Source organism: Labeo rohita, chromosome 18 (genome assembly GCF_022985175.1).
Source record: "Labeo rohita strain BAU-BD-2019 chromosome 18, IGBB_LRoh.1.0, whole genome shotgun sequence".
NCBI classification, from domain to species: Eukaryota; Metazoa; Chordata; class Actinopteri; order Cypriniformes; family Cyprinidae; genus Labeo; species Labeo rohita.
The window spans coordinates 8,438,926-8,454,874 of record NC_066886.1 but is presented as its reverse complement, the minus strand read 5'-3'; the positions used below and the strand labels follow the sequence as shown (position 1 = coordinate 8,454,874).

The following is a 15,949-nucleotide window of genomic DNA, read 5'->3' as shown; positions in this document are numbered from 1 at the left end:
GTGTGAAAATGTATACCATCTTTAATTGATCCGCATACTAGTTCTCAAAACCAAGTATTTGCAACTTAAAACCGATGCGAGATTTCAGACATAAATGATAAAACGGTTTGCCACATGCCCTCTTTCTTTTCACCATTTTGCTGAGAGAAGGGAAGTGCGCGCTCCCTATCAAACAGAGACGCGCATCCGTTCGCCTCCCCATTGACGTCACTCCGGTATCACATGAACGAGCCGGGACCAATCCACACGCAGCCCTATCGAAGCACTCGGTTCCTCCACCGAGATAGGGAGGAAAAAAAAAAGACAGAAAAGGGAACCATGACTCCGAGCATCTGAAGAACAAATAAAATTGAACACAGTGTGGATCTTATACCTGGTTACTGTTTCGCATTCGTAGCGGAAGACTGGAATAATATGCAGCGGAGAGAGACGGAATGGATACGGCAATGGCTCGAACATATTGAATAGCTCACGACGCGAAAAGGAAAGACATTATACTTCATCGAACCTTCCTCATCTTGACGGGCTTTTTTAATGGCTTCAATCCTCGCCGCCACCGACCCTTGCGTTTCTCTTCAGGTCGAATCGCGGTGGATCGTGTGAGCCTCTATATGCCAAACACTGGAACGACCATTATTCGGCCTCGAAATCTAAAGACAGCCACCTGATCTGATTCAACGCCGTCGATTTTCGCTGAGGGGAATCATGGATTTTAACGGGAGCGGTGGGGGAAACGAGCTGCACAACAATCAGTTTTATCCGTCCGAAGAAAGTAAGCCTCTGCTGGGGGAAATGTCCGCGCAGCAGCCGCCGCCGCCAGAGGGGAATAATAATCACAAAGCGGGGCCCTGCAGCAAGAGGAGCCTTCTACACAGCAGCAGCGGCATGAGATACAAACTGCTCCAGGAGGGGGACATCCAGGTGTGCGTGGTCAAGCACCCGCGGACCTTCCTCAGTAAGCTCCTCACCTCCAAATATTTACGGAGGTGGGAGCCTCACCACCTCACCTTGACGGACAGCAGCCTGGTGTCTGCCACGGTAAGAACCGCTCTGCAGGGGTCGCTTTGACGTGCGCCTCTTGAATAGCCATATTTGAAACTGTGTATCATTTTGTGCTCAATATTCAGTATGCATTGTGTTCAGTTATGTGGGGAGCGCAACAAATATCTCACGTGTAATGGCAATTTAAACGCGAGCAAAAGCAAAATACTACGTTTGTTTAGCAGTACGGTCATATGAAAATCCTGAATAATCCTAATAATGGATTGTTTGGCGTTCCTATATTTAGGAATGTAAGAACTCTTTCAAAAAATAAAAATAGAACGTTCATAAAACGTTTTTATTTATGAGTGACATTCACCATTCGTTAACAAATAAGTCTTGGTATCCAGCAAAAACAACAGTGTTTTTAAAACTTAGGCAACGTTTGACTTGAAAACGAAACATCTTCGAAAAATGCATCATTTTGAGCGGATGTATTTCGAAATTGCTCTGAAAACACACCGTGACGTCATAATAATAACAACTTAACAGCTTCCTCTCCATTATTTTCCTTTTTCCGGGTTTATTTTGAGATGGGGTCGTTCTGTGAAATTGGTGCCTGTTTTATTTTGACAAAAACTAAATGTTTTAAAGAAAAAGATTGTGTTTAAGGGTGACAGAACTGCATTGCACCATCACAAACTAAATCCCCAAGTTTTTATAGATGTGTAGACATAGACCGTACGGATATAACTGTTGGTCAGTTCATTTAACCAAAAAAAGTCATTATAGTGTGTTATAGAAAGGGAATTGAATCATATTGCTTTTATAAATATTGAGTTTTCCATAAATTAGTGTATATAGTCATATAAACAGATTAGTTCACACAACCATAGGATGATGATGTTGTTTGTTTATTGCAGGAATGTGAACTGGGGAGTTTTGATGGTGACATGGTGTAACTTTTGAACACTTCAAATGCTTTTTATTAATTAGCCTATGTCAATCAAAATCTAAAAACATTATATTTACATTTCCATCTAAAGGCGTATTGGCTAATTTGAATGAGAAGGTTTTGGCTATGAAAACAAGCCATGAAAGCTTGTGTCAACTATTCTTTGTTAAAGCCATTGTTTACATACGTCCATAAGATACACACAAGCACTCTACCATGGAATTAGCCTGTTGTAAATATCTATATCATTTTAATATTTCATAACTTTGTTAATGAGTTGTCATTGCATCATAAATGCAAGTAGATGTTAAGGGTTTTCAACTCAGGGACTCCCAGCGAATGACTTTCTTTGGGAGTATTAACATTATTAAATTGAATGTTGAAATGTTAAAGGGTTTGGACCTACTAATTTCTGTATGCAGTGCCTTGAAGGTGTTTTTAGGTTAGCAGAGTTATTAAAATAATATGTGATTCTTTTGTAGGTGCGTGAGCTGTTCGTATTCGTCAGGATACCTCAATACGGATGTGTCAGAATTGAATTGTTTTTATTGGAGATGACGTGTTGAATCACATTTTGTCCACGTGTCCTGTTGTCTTGTTGTTTTCGTTGCTGATGTGCATTCGGGTTGTAAGCCTCATCTGATGCTCAGACATTCGAAAACATCACCGCATACATCTTAATTGCTGCTCAAGAGGCTTATCTATGGAAAAGTAGTGTCACGGTCACAAGGGATTCACCCACCTGGGAAATTTCTGGGAATCCGCTCAATGGCGGTTATTTTTTAAAAGCCAAAACATGAAACTGCACAGGCAGTGGCCTGTTATTCATCGACGTTTGGTTTGCATGTGGAGAGTACAGTCATATTTTACCCTCTGTCTGTTTTGGATGAGTAAATCATATCTGTGGTGTGCCCGTGGAGTCTTGTAGAGTCTCCTAGTTCAGGACATCCTCACAGGATGCCATCATCAAATGGCTGATTAAATTAAAGGTTTAAATTTTACAGCTATATTTCATCGTTCTGATATGATCGAATTAGCCGTTGACTTCTTCCTGAAATGAATGCTTCAGAATGAATTAGATTGCTTGTTTAACAACGGTCTGACTGTCGGATGAAGCTCAGCCGCTGACACTGAGAGGCCCTCGGGATTTCGGAGGCTAGCCGAGATTAACCCAAACCAAACACAGACCGTATGTTTATGTTCGCAACTACATGCGGAGGTTTTTGTCATTGAAAGTGTAAAAAAGTTAGGACACTTGTAGTGCTTTGACAGTCCTGTCACTCAGTATTGGTTTTCTCCTACAGTCGCAAGGTCTCTAATAGATGTTTAGCTAGTGACCCGTGTTCAGTTGACCGTAGCTAATGGAGGTAGTTGTCTGTGGCTAATGGTCTCTTTTGGCAAAGACTAGCCTGTTTGTGATTCTACTGTGCATTGAAGCATTGTGCTTCAGAAAGAGGTCAGTATATCAACAGAAAGCCCTTATTGTTAATGTTAAGTGTATAAATTGTTCAATTTGGATGCTTCGGTTTCCTCACCTGGTGTTTTGCCCAGCACAAACCTTCCTAGGGTGTCATTTGGCTTGAAATTACATTATCTCGCTCACATGTTCTTAAAATATTTGACCTTGTTTGCTTTGTAGATGTACCACATGACGTCTGTCCGACGATAAATGCCTCCTTCTCCCAGAAGATTCCACAATTTTTCTTGAGAACTCGTGTGATAAGTGAAGACAAAACATTTGGCATTTTGATAGCGCATTTTCGATAAGTGTAGTCAGCTCTGTGGAAAATGATCTCACTAGAAGATATGAAAGATGTGACTCACCACCATCTCTAAGCTCTCAGAGTCTAAATCATATTTGCGTAACAGTGAGCTATTATAAATGCTTCCTGTCACTCTTTCGTTAAAAAGACATCAAAAGCCCTACCTCTAAAGGCACATTTATGGCAATGCCCTCAAGCGCACCATTTTGTTTGTGTTGCACGCTGTAGTTGCTGTTCGAGTCAGGTCCTGTTAATTAGATAAAGCACCAGATGAGACAACAGCCCGTATAGATCATAACATGTCTTTTGTATAAACATCGCACAGAAAGGTGAGAGCTGCACGACTGTTTGTAGGTGGCATGTTTTGCTATTTTGTGATTGGGTTAGATGCTGAACACCTGAGTGCGTGTGAGATGATATTCCGGTTGTGAGGACAAACGCAACTCCGTACAGTACGGGTTGGCGGTCTGAAGAGTCATCGCTTTTTGAGCAGCGCTGATGACTAAAGCTGAACAAGTCTGGTTGTGATGAGTTCAGCTAAATATGACCAGGTCAAGGGAACAAAAAAACAGGTTACACTTATAACAGACCATTTTAACAGTACTGTTGGGCTTTCTGCTGTAAACAAACAGGCCTATGGTGATGACTGGGCACATAAACTATTGTGGCTCCCTGAGATCCCCTCGGCTAGCATCCAAATATGCTCTGTAATTGAGATGTAGGAGCTGGCTTTGTTTTTGTAGCACAGAAAAGCCATTAGGAGGACATTTTCAAACACTGGCAGGGTTTCAGATTAATTGCTTTGCATGTACTGGGTTGTTTGTGTCTTGATATTGTAGCGATTTTTCATTATTGTTGCTGTAAGCATGAATAAATGGATGCAACTATATTGCATGTCATAGAGATGACTTAAAACCAAGTGTTAAAGGAATGCATATTCAAGCAGAACACATGGCGGAGCCATGATGAAATATTTCAGAAATATTTTCACTTAAAAGTGCCAGATGAAATGTATAAGGCTTTGTCTGGGGCCATCCACATGATCAGCTTCGGGGCGTCTTGGAATGGGATTCCCAACATTTTTGACTCTGTTTTTAGCTTGCAGTGTTGGATGAACAACTTTGATGAGTTTGCTTAATGTACACTAGGGCTGCACAATTAATAACATTTCTATTCATGATTACAATTACAGATGCCACAATTATGTAATTGTTCAAAGGCACAATTACAAAAAGAATCCACTTACATTATTCTGCTTTCTTAAGATGTGTGTGTGTGTGTGTGTGTGTGTGTGTGTGTGTGTGTGTGTGTGTGTGAAAGAGAGAGAGAGAGAGAGAGAAAGAGAAAGGGGGTGCATTTTTCCTACAGGTTATCTTAGTGTTTTTTTCTCATTGTTTTAATTTTTACATTTTTACTTTTTATATATAGAAACTATAAATAAGAAACTATAAATAAAGTGTGGCATGCAGTTGCTTCAAACTATGGTATAAAGCTGTTTAAAACATCGTTCAATGTAAATTGTGATAATCGTAATTAATAATTACGATTACAGTTTCAAGGGAATAATCGACAATTGTGATTTTTGTCATAATCGTACAGCCCTAATGTACACTATCATTCATAAGTTTAATGTTTTTGAAATGAGTCTATTATGCTCAGCAAGGCTGCATTTATATGATCAGAAATACAGTAAAATTTTATATTGTGAAATGTTAAATTACAGTTAGAAAAATCTGTTTATTTTAGTTAGGACTGTCAAACGATTAATCGCGATTAATCGCATACAAAATGAAACGTGTGTACTTTGTGCAATAATTATGTATTTATAAATATATTAATGTATATATTTAAGAGAAATATGTTATTTATGTACCATATATATATATATATATATATATATATGTGTGTGTGTGTGTGTGTGTGTGTGTGTGTATATATATATATATATATATACACTAATTAAAAATATAATAAATGCATATGCTTGTAAATATTTCTTGAATATATATACATTAATGTGTTTGTATTTATATGTACATAATAATTACACACAGCACACACACATGTATTAGGCAAACTAAAAATTAGGCAAAATTTTATTTTGTATGCGATTAATTGTGATTAATCAGTAATGAAAGAGTTAAGCTGCTAAAAGTGTTTGTTAAAAATCATTAAATATATTTAGAATATATTGCATCTTTATAAATGATTTAATGTGTCCTTGCTGAATAAATGTATTCATTTCTTTAAATAATAATATTCTATTTTCTATTTTTGTTTGACCCTGATCTGTTTTACTGCAGTTGAAAACATTTCAAAATGCAGATTTTAACTCCATCGCATATAGGTGGAGATCCAGACACCCTTCGAGTAAACAGTGGGTTTGGCTGTAACTCATGTTGCATGTAATTAAAATGACAGATGTATCATATGATATCAGTTGTGCCGATTATGCGTGAGCTTTTTAATGTGCTCGGGCTGCTGGCTGAGGTTTTGAAACAGAACTGACGTTGCCACATCCGTAATGTTAGACACTCGCGGCCAAATTTCCTTTTGTCGCATGAACCTTCTCAGATCATCAAATTTGTGGTTAGGCTGACGCATGAATGGATGGCGGTAGCCTGAAATTCGGCCTATTCAGCCCCCTGAAAAAAAACTAGTTCTAGTCCCTAGATAGCCGTCTGGCTGATTTACGAGCACACGAAGAATAGCCACATCATCTGAAGGCTGCTAGCTCTGCCATCTCTGATTTGACAGTATATTCCACATTAACTTTATTTTGGCTGTGGTAAACTTGCATGCAATAGTCATTTGCATCATAATGAGTTTCTTTGGACTAGATTTCACAAGAAATGTGTTTTTGTTTTTGACTCTACGCAAGTCCAAGCACTACATGTGCAGACCACGTATCTGGGCGCAAGTGTGTGTGTTGGATTCGCATGACTTGCTGCCGTTCATGTATGTGTGTATATTTGCAGATATATGGTGTTAATTGAAGCCAGCTGTCTTTGGGAATTTAGTGTTTTGCATAGAGCCCATAGGCATGCAGTCGTACCTGTCTGTACAGTAACTGAGCTTCTCTGTTGCTTCTGGTGTTTTTAGATGCTCAGAAACTAGATCACAAGTGAACTCTGGTGTACAGTTGGCTTTACTGGTTGGAGACTTTTGGGGTTTTTTTTCTTTCCTGGCTTGCATTGGCTTCCTCCTCCTGGCCTGCTATGGTTTGCTGTTAATATATCATAGGTGAAGAGTTTAACTGGAAGAAGCCATGTTTACTTTGGGAGAGAGCGCGTTGTCTCAGTTTTTACATGCCCATGTTGTAAATTTTTGCTCCATTTACACAACATTTGCATGGGCTTGAACAGTTAGGCAAAAGTATGTGTGTAAGATTTTATGGCTTGGATATTGTCCATCCAGGTTTTTCTTTCTTTTGTTTGTAGCAAGATATAAATAAATGGCAACATTTTACAATAAGGCAATCATTAGTTAACATTAGTTAACATGAACTGAGAATGAACAATACTCCTACAGCATTTATTAATCTTAGTTAATGTTAATTTCAGCATTTACTAATGTGTTATTAAAATCACAAGTTGTGTTTGTTAATATTAGTTAATGCACTGTGAATTAACATTAACTAACAATATTTTTATTAACTAACATTAACAAAGGTTATAAAAAATAGGTAACACTTACAATAAGGTTTGTTAGTTAAGAATGAACAATACATAGTTAATTTTAGCATTTAATGATGCATTATTAAAATCACAAGTTGTGTTTATTAACATTAGTTAATGCACTGTGAACTAACAATGAACAACTGTATTTTTAACTAACATTAACAAAATTGATAAACAGTGTAATAAATGTATTGTTCATTGTTTGTACGTTATTTCATACTAGTGCTGTCAAACGATTAATCACATCCAAAATAAGTTTTTTGTTTACATAATATATGCACTGGGTATATTTATGTATATATAAATACACATACAGTAGATATTTAGAAAATATTTACATGTATTTATATGTATAAATTTATATAAATATATTTTATATTATATATTTAATATGTAACATTTTTTTCCTAAATATATACATGCATGTGTGTGTGTGTGCGTGTATGTATGTATATATATATATACACACACACACACACATAATAAATATACACAGTACATACACACATATAATATAAACAAAAACTTTTATTTGGGATGCGATTAATCGCAATTAATCGTTTAACTAATGTTAACAAATGACACTTTACTGTAAAGTGTTACCAAAAATTTTAATAAATGTATTGTTCATTGTTCGTTCAAGTTTATACATTAATGGAATCTTGTTGTAAAGTGTTAACAAAAATAACTAAATAAATTAAAATAAAATAAAAACTTTATTAAAGCAAGGATGCCAAACTGATCAAAAGTGACAGAAAATACTTTGATAAAACTTCTATTGTAAATAAACGTTCTGTTCATCAGAGGATCCTGAAAAAATGTAAATTCAACATAATTGTTTTTAACATTGATAATACGAAATAGTTCTTGAGCATCAAATCAGCATGTGTGTGTGACACTGCAATAGAAAAGCATTATTTTAAATTGTAAAAATGTTTTACAGTATTACGTTTTTTTTATTCTGTTTTTGGTCAATATAATTACAACACTGGTAATCATAAAAGTCCTTATTCAAAAACATGAAAAAAAAAATCATTTGAACGGAAGTGTATTTTTTTTTTTTTTTAAATATTGTGTAAAATAAGTATAACATTTTTTTAGTGTCTGCAAAATTTCATATTTGCTGTGATTAAAATAATATAATTTTATTAATAAAATAAAATTAGACAAATTTTGCCGCAATTGCAATCATAACAAAGCATGCCATGTCATACTGTACTGCTTAAATATACATTAGTGGTCTACCATTAGTGGTTTTTAACTGTCTGATGTTAATATCAGTAACTGCAGAGTGAAATGGCAGATGTCCAAATATACATGTGATAGGCTAATGCATTTTAATTTGAGACCTCAAGATGAGGTGTTTTAAAACTATATTGAATATCGACTTTAGAAATACTTTATTTGGTCCCGCTTTATATTAGGTGGCCTTAACTACTATGCACTTACATTAAATATAAGTACAATGTACTTATTGTGTTCATATTATATTGCAAAACACTTTTGCTGTTATTTGAGGTGGAAAATGGGTAAGGTTAGGGATGGGTTTGATGGTATTTAAGGGTGGTTGTAAGGGTCAACATTGTAATTCTAAACAAACAGATGTAATTACATGCAGCTATTTTTTTTAAATATAAGTGCAGTGTAAAAGCATGTATGTAATATTGCATTATGCATTAACAAGGAACAATATATTTTGAATCTGTTGTATGTCTATCGCTAATATACATATCTATTTGATATTCACCACTCAGCTCTTTATACATCAAAATGAGAAGCTGCGAAATCTGAGCCTTTACTATGGTTCCTCACGGTTTAGTACTGTAGGTGCAGCGCTAACGGGAACTCTCCGAGATCAGTTTGTCAGTTATAGAGACGCCACCTGAACACACTGATGTTTTTCTCCACATCGTTTTCCATCTGGATCTCCCTGGTAACAAAAAAAAAAAAAAAAAAATATGTCTCTATTTCATCTCTTTGTTTCCATGGCAACATAGCAATGGTGAGAGGAGAGCTATTCAACTCCTCCTTAAGGAAGAATTGCACCATGAAAAACAGGCTGAATGAGACGAAGGAAGAAAGAATCTGAGGGCTTCTTGGAACGGAGAAGTGGAAAGAGGACAGATAGCGAGAGAGAGGAGAGAGAGAGAGAGAGGGAAAAGGACAGCGAGTGACACAAAGATAAGCAGATGGAACGTCAAGCTCGGCGCAAGTTCACATGTCACGTCGTCATACAGGATATTGTAGCTATGACAACCTTTAAAGAGGTTTTTACCATGCTGTATATATATTTAAACCCTAGTGGAGACCTATTTACCCTGATTTTATGAGAGGCAAGAAGACTTCAGCAGTGTTTCTGCCACCTCTACCACGTGTGGCATGTGTTTTAATGTACACAAGCCTGCTTGCAGACTCGTGATTGATTGCTTGAAAAATGAGGTATCATTCAAATGATATTTATCACATGGACTCTTAAAAAGAAAGACAAATGAGCCATCTCGAATCTGCAACAGAGGGGAAGGACCTCTGTTTCAGAACAGCCAGTCTGTCTATCACCTAAGAGTGGGGGATGTAAATAAAAGACAGGCCTGTTTTATTCGGTTATACGGGGACGAGCTGCCTGTTTGTTTGCGCGAGCGAGAGACGCAAAGAGAATGAGTCAAAGAAAGGAACAGCTTGTTTGCTCTGCTGAACTGGGTGGCTGACACAAATACAGGAACTGTGGTTTGGTTTGAGTCTAGAGGGAGAGCAACGCAAATAAAGCAATAGCCTGTTTGTGCAAAGAAGCCGAGGGAGGGCGGCGCTAATAACGGAAGAGCCTGTTGCTGGGCTGCAGAGGAAGGAGGGCGGCTAATAAAGGAACAGCCGCAGTGTGCTATTGTAGAGGGAAGGAGATGGGGAACAGCCTGTTGACATTTGAGGTCATGTGACCACCAACACTTCAGTCAGGAGTAGAACTGAAAAAATGAGCTACAACAGGCTGTGTGACAAATAATCAAAATGAAGAAGCTCCTGCAGCCATTTAAAGATCGGTAAGAAGGGGAACCTTAAATTCACTGTAAATTTGCAGCCCAAATGGAGAACCACATGCAAGAGTTAAACCCTTTCCACAAAGGTGTTATCGATAAGTGTAACTGTAAAGTTTTGAGAGTTGAATAATTCTTAGAATTCAAGTCTAAATTACAACTATAATTAAAGCTGCAAGCAGGGCCTTCACACCCGGGCTCGGAAAACGGCAAACGTGAGCAACATGCATTTAAAGTGGTAAATATAGAAGGAATGTGTCAAAGTCATTTATATGTGCCAAACATCCTGCTGTCAGCTGGTGGCGCAATGACTATAACTGAATATTGACATGTAAGTGTCTTCAAGCCAGGACTTTGATCAAACATATGAAGTCTGGTGCAGATTGAACATGATATGTTTCAGTTAGTGTAAAACGTGACATATCTTGTTGCCAATAGGTGGTGCTATGGTTATAACTGAATATTGGCATTTAGATGTCTTCAGGCCAGGACTTTTACCAAACATGTTAAGTCTAGTGCAGATTGGAAATTGCATGTTTAGGTTGGTGTAAAACAAGTCATTTCCTGTTGTTAGCAGGTGGTGCTATGATTATAACAGAATATTGGCCTTTAGATGTGTTCAGGCCAGGACTCTTATTGAACGTGGACATTGTATGGCTAAGTTACAACAACTGTCTTTTACATAGCGAAACAGCAAAATTTGTCAGGCCGCCATAAACATGCCCTTTAACGAAAACTCAAGATCTTCTCAATTTAACATTGCAAAGGCCTTTAGATTAGACTGACCAAATATAATGCTGATGTCACTAAATCTCTAGGAGGAGTTTGTTAGAACGTAAAATATGCCTCTTCCTGTTGCCAGCAGGTGGCACTATGACTATAAATGAATATGGGCAAGGGCTTGTGTTCAGGACAGGACTCTTATCAAACATGTGAAGTTTGGGGCGTTGTATGTCTGAATTATAACAACTTCCTGTTTCATACCGAAACATCAAAGTTTGTCAGGCCGTCACGAACACACCCTTCAATGAAATCTCAAGATCTTCGCAATTTAACGTCACCAGATTTGGTGTTGATCTGTTTAAATCTCTAGGAGGAGTTTGTTTAAATACCACGCCTGAAAATGGCAAAACGGCACAAAACTTTAGAGAAAATTCAAAATAACAGACGTCCTGTTGGGTTTCGGACTTCGTACCGAGGGACTTTTTTTGTAGGTATTGGTGTGTGACATGTGTCTACCGAATTTCGTACATGTATGTGAAACATAACTCGAGCGGCACTTCATTGAAATTTTACAGGAGGCGCTATCAAGCTTCTGAAACTCATATCAGATGTATATTTTCCCCACTTTTGGCAAAGATTCATTAGTTTTTGAGCATGTTTCAAAATGAGTTTTGGAGAAGAAGAAACTGAGCAATTCCAACAGGGAGAAGAAGAAACTGAGCAATTCCAACAGGGTCCTCACACCTCAGTGCCCGGGTCCTAATGATAACGATACGACACTGGAATCACTTTCAGAAATATGACAGCCAATCAGAATCCACCTGACTTGAAATTCTTTATTAATAATCTACTTCCATTGACAACACCTTATGACAAGATTTCTTCATACTCTCAAGCTAACTTGCTAAAAACCTACTAATGCATCCGTCTATTAGCAGCAAAACTCCAAGTTCAAGCTATTTCATCTTCAACAAGTGTATTTTTTAAAAAAATAGTTAAATTTGTGCAGTTTTGTGTGTTTATAATTAAAGGGATAGTTCACCCAAAAATGAAAATTACTCCTGGATTTACTCACCCTCAAGCCATCCTAGGTGTATTTAGGGCCCGAGCCCTAAAAGGGCGAAGGCCCTATTGTTTTCCTTAGGATTTTTTTTTATTATTCTTATTATTATTTTTTGTCAAGGTTTTGGGGGGTTTTGAGGCCCTTAACATGCTCAAAAACTCTTGAAAATTGGCACACACCTTGGAATCTGCGGCCATTAGGGCCTGACAGAGACTGGTACACGGGCGTGGCAAGGGGACTCTACAGCGCCCCCTGGAATTTGAAGGGTCATATCTCACACAAACTTGCACTTACACAAATGAAACTCAGTACACATATAGAACTCATCAATCTGAACAACTTTCGCTCTCTATGGCATTAGCTAATCCCAACAGGAAGTTGGTTATTCTGGGTTTTGTCCAAAACGCATGCTCTGGAATTTGATATACTAGTCCTAGGTTTTTTACCCAATTGCCACCAAACCTGGTCAATCTGATCTGAAGACATTGGGGATGAAAAATTGTGAGGGGATTTTTGATATCTCGAACGGTTTGGCCGTGGCGAGGTGTTGAAATTATGGCGAGAAATGTGAAACAGGAAATGGCTAATAACTGTTGCACACATTGTCTGATTCTGATGAAACTTCAGCGGTTTGTGTGTTGTATGATGCCGATCAGACAGATGTGACTATTAGGAGTCAAAGTTATAGCGCCACCAACTGGCAACAGGAAGTGTGTCTCTTTTAAAAATGCTTTGATATCACATGGTTATTTTTACCCGATTTGCTTCAAACTTCATCAGAATAATGTCAAAACACGGGCCGATGAGAATCTGTAAAGGGGTCGTTGATACATTAAATACTGTTGTCATGGCAACGTGTCAAACTTTAACATTTGTTTCCTGTGTTTTTGGGGCACTTAATAAAGTTGGATTTTCATGAAACTCAACACACACATCAGTATTAATGACAGTTAGACGCTGGCAAAAGCTCATAAATGGGCGTGGAGGAGGCGCTCTATAGCGCCACCTTTTGTCAAAAGTGGGGGGGTTACTTTAAACTACAGACACCAAACTCGGTATGTATATTGTACTCATCAAGCCGGACAACTTTCTAATTTACACCCATTAGCTGCGACCAACAGGAAGTCTGCTATTTTGATTTGAATGTGGATTTTTGGAAAAATATAGCTGTGAATGAATGAATACTACTCCTACAAAAACCAATGAATTTACACCAAACTTTGTCAACATGAAGTCAACATACTGAAGATGTTAAATTGTGAGTGGATTTGGGATATCTTGAACGGTTGATTTATGGTGATTTATTAAAGTAGCAGTAAAAAAACATGACCGTAATTTTAGAATGCAGCATCCAAACACTTCAAAAATTTTTACATACATAGAACTAGTCAGTCTGAGAAATAAATGCTTACTTCCATCGATATAATATAGTCTACAAAAAATAGAACATTAAAAAACTATTAAACATCTGCTCTCACTCTAACTCTCTCACTCTAACTCTGTGTGGGGGATGGGCTTAAGTCTGTGTATGTGTGTGTGTAAGTGTGACTGGGGGTAGTTGAGTGGCTGTGTGTGTGACAGAGAGAGAGAGTGCATTTAAAATGCATTATCCTAACTCTTCACAACTTTTTACATATGAAAAACAAGTCATTCTTAGGAAATATGTTTATCATGTTTTCAGAGACCGCAGAAACATTTAAAATATCACACTTGTAAACTAGCAGCTGAAGACTGTAATACCAAGGATGAACACAAGATGACCTCATAGGATAAGGAATCTTTTTCAGCTCATTCTCAGTGTATCAGAATGACTGACAAGCACTTTGCTTTCAACACTTTCATTGCTGTAACCCTTCAATCCAAACTGGTACAGGGATACTGTTAATGCATGTGCCCGCTGGGCACCGTTCTTCTGATGGCACCAAGGTTGCGGATGCGCTGGCGGCGAGGGCCCGTCATCGCTGCTTGCAGCTATATTTGGTTTTGTTCTTTCAGATTAATAACATTTGAGTTACATTTAAAAATGAACTGGCTTATCCAAGCTTTACAATGGCTGTGAATGGGTGTTAAGATTTTGAAGTCCAATAAAGTGCATCCATCCATCTTAAAAGTACTCTGCACTTTGCTACAACTATGCGTTCCAGCGGATGGCGTAGGATGTAGGTGAACGCAGAAGCACAGTGGAGAGAGAAAAACAAAACACTGGTCACATATTAGAAGTACAAAATGAGAATTTGTAAAGAAAAATGTTGGAGGTTTTCGATATAAGCCAAGAAGAGACTGGTTTTCCTTTGCTGTAAACTAAAGCAGAAGTTAGAGACTGCGGTATGGATATTTTTCTTACACAAATGCATCGATTTGCTTCAGATAGCGTTTATTGGAGTTGTGCAGAGTACTTTTTATGATGGATGCATGCACTTTTTATTGGACTCGAAAATCTCAACACCCATTCACTGCCATTATAAAGCTGTATCCTGGAAGAGCCAGGATTTGTTTAAATATACCTCCAATTGTATTCATCTGAAAGAAGAAAGTCATATACACCCAAAATGGCTTAAGGGTGAGTAAGCTAATTTTTTTTTTTTTTGATCATTCTGGTCATTTCATAATGTAGACTGCGCATTGTGCCCAGCAGCACAAACCATCTCCGCTTCAGCCTTGTTTGCTACTGACCTTTGAAACTATTTGCGTGAAGCATCGTTATGTGGGTGACATTGGCTCAAAGATATGTACGTCAAGAGTTCAACGCAACTTCGAAGGCGTATCATGACATTCAGAGAGCAATCATCATATTATTCACATTGCAGATTAATAAATAGCTCAACCGCCCTTCCATGACGCTGCAAGGTGGACGCATGTTCGTCCTGTTAAAGCCCAGATTGTTTTCTACAAACGTGAACGTGTCTCTTCCTGTCTCTGTAGCCTACAGGATACATGGAGGCCCCTCTGTCGTACAGCACTATCGAGGACCTACAGCTGTTGTCCTGGGACAACGCCCCCAAATACTGTGTCCAGCTAAGCTTCCCTGGAGGGACAGTCCTCTTGCAGGTACCTCCAGCCCCCTCACGGTTTCACTGCACTCATGTTGAGATTGCGTTCTGACTCATTTTGCGAATGTTTGTGTGCACTTTCAGGCTGCTAACAGCTATCTGCGGGACCAGTGGTTTCACTCGATACAGTGGAAGGTAAGGTCACACATCTAGGAAGGCTAGACTTGCAAAAAGCATCGGATGACATTTTGCATGGTTTTAGTGAGAGTATCGTTTTATAAGTGTACGTATGTGGGTGGTTCTTCAACCACGGGCACTTTGAAGTTCCGAGGGTAGATTTCTATTACAACTGAAATATTTTGTATATGTGACGTTAACTTGAATGAAAGGAGGAATGAAACAGTCATAAGTCATTTTATTTATAGACCGTTTTCTACACTGTTTACTACAGTTGATGTCAGAAGTTTACACCCCCCCTTTTTCAGAATCTGCAAAATGTTAATTATTTTACCAAAATAAGAGTGGTCATATAAAATGCATGTTATTGTTTATTTAGTACTGACTTGAATAAGACATTACACACAAAATATGTTTACATATAGTCCATGAGAGAAAATAATAGTTGAATTTAAAAAAATGACCCTGTTCAAAAATGTACATCCCCTTGACTCTTAATACTGTGTTCTTACATGAATGATCCACAGCTGTTTTTTTTTTGTTTAGTGATAGTTTCAACAATGACTGTATGATTTTGAGATCCATCTTTTC

At 37.8% G+C, this 15,949-nt stretch overlaps 1 protein-coding gene across 1 annotated transcript in view; it reads left to right on the top strand.

Annotated features, from left to right (window-relative positions):
- The first annotated feature begins 223 nt into the window (after positions 1 to 223).
- Positions 224 to 15,949, top strand: part of cmip (c-Maf inducing protein) — a 37,473-nt gene continuing 21,747 nt past the window's right edge. Inside the window, exons 1-3 of the mRNA XM_051135718.1 lie at positions 224 to 1,038; positions 15,114 to 15,239; positions 15,326 to 15,376. Of these exons, the coding sequence (XP_050991675.1) occupies positions 706 to 1,038; positions 15,114 to 15,239; positions 15,326 to 15,376 (510 nt within the window). The 5' untranslated portion in view covers positions 224 to 705. The remainder of the gene's footprint in view (positions 1,039 to 15,113; positions 15,240 to 15,325; positions 15,377 to 15,949) is intronic.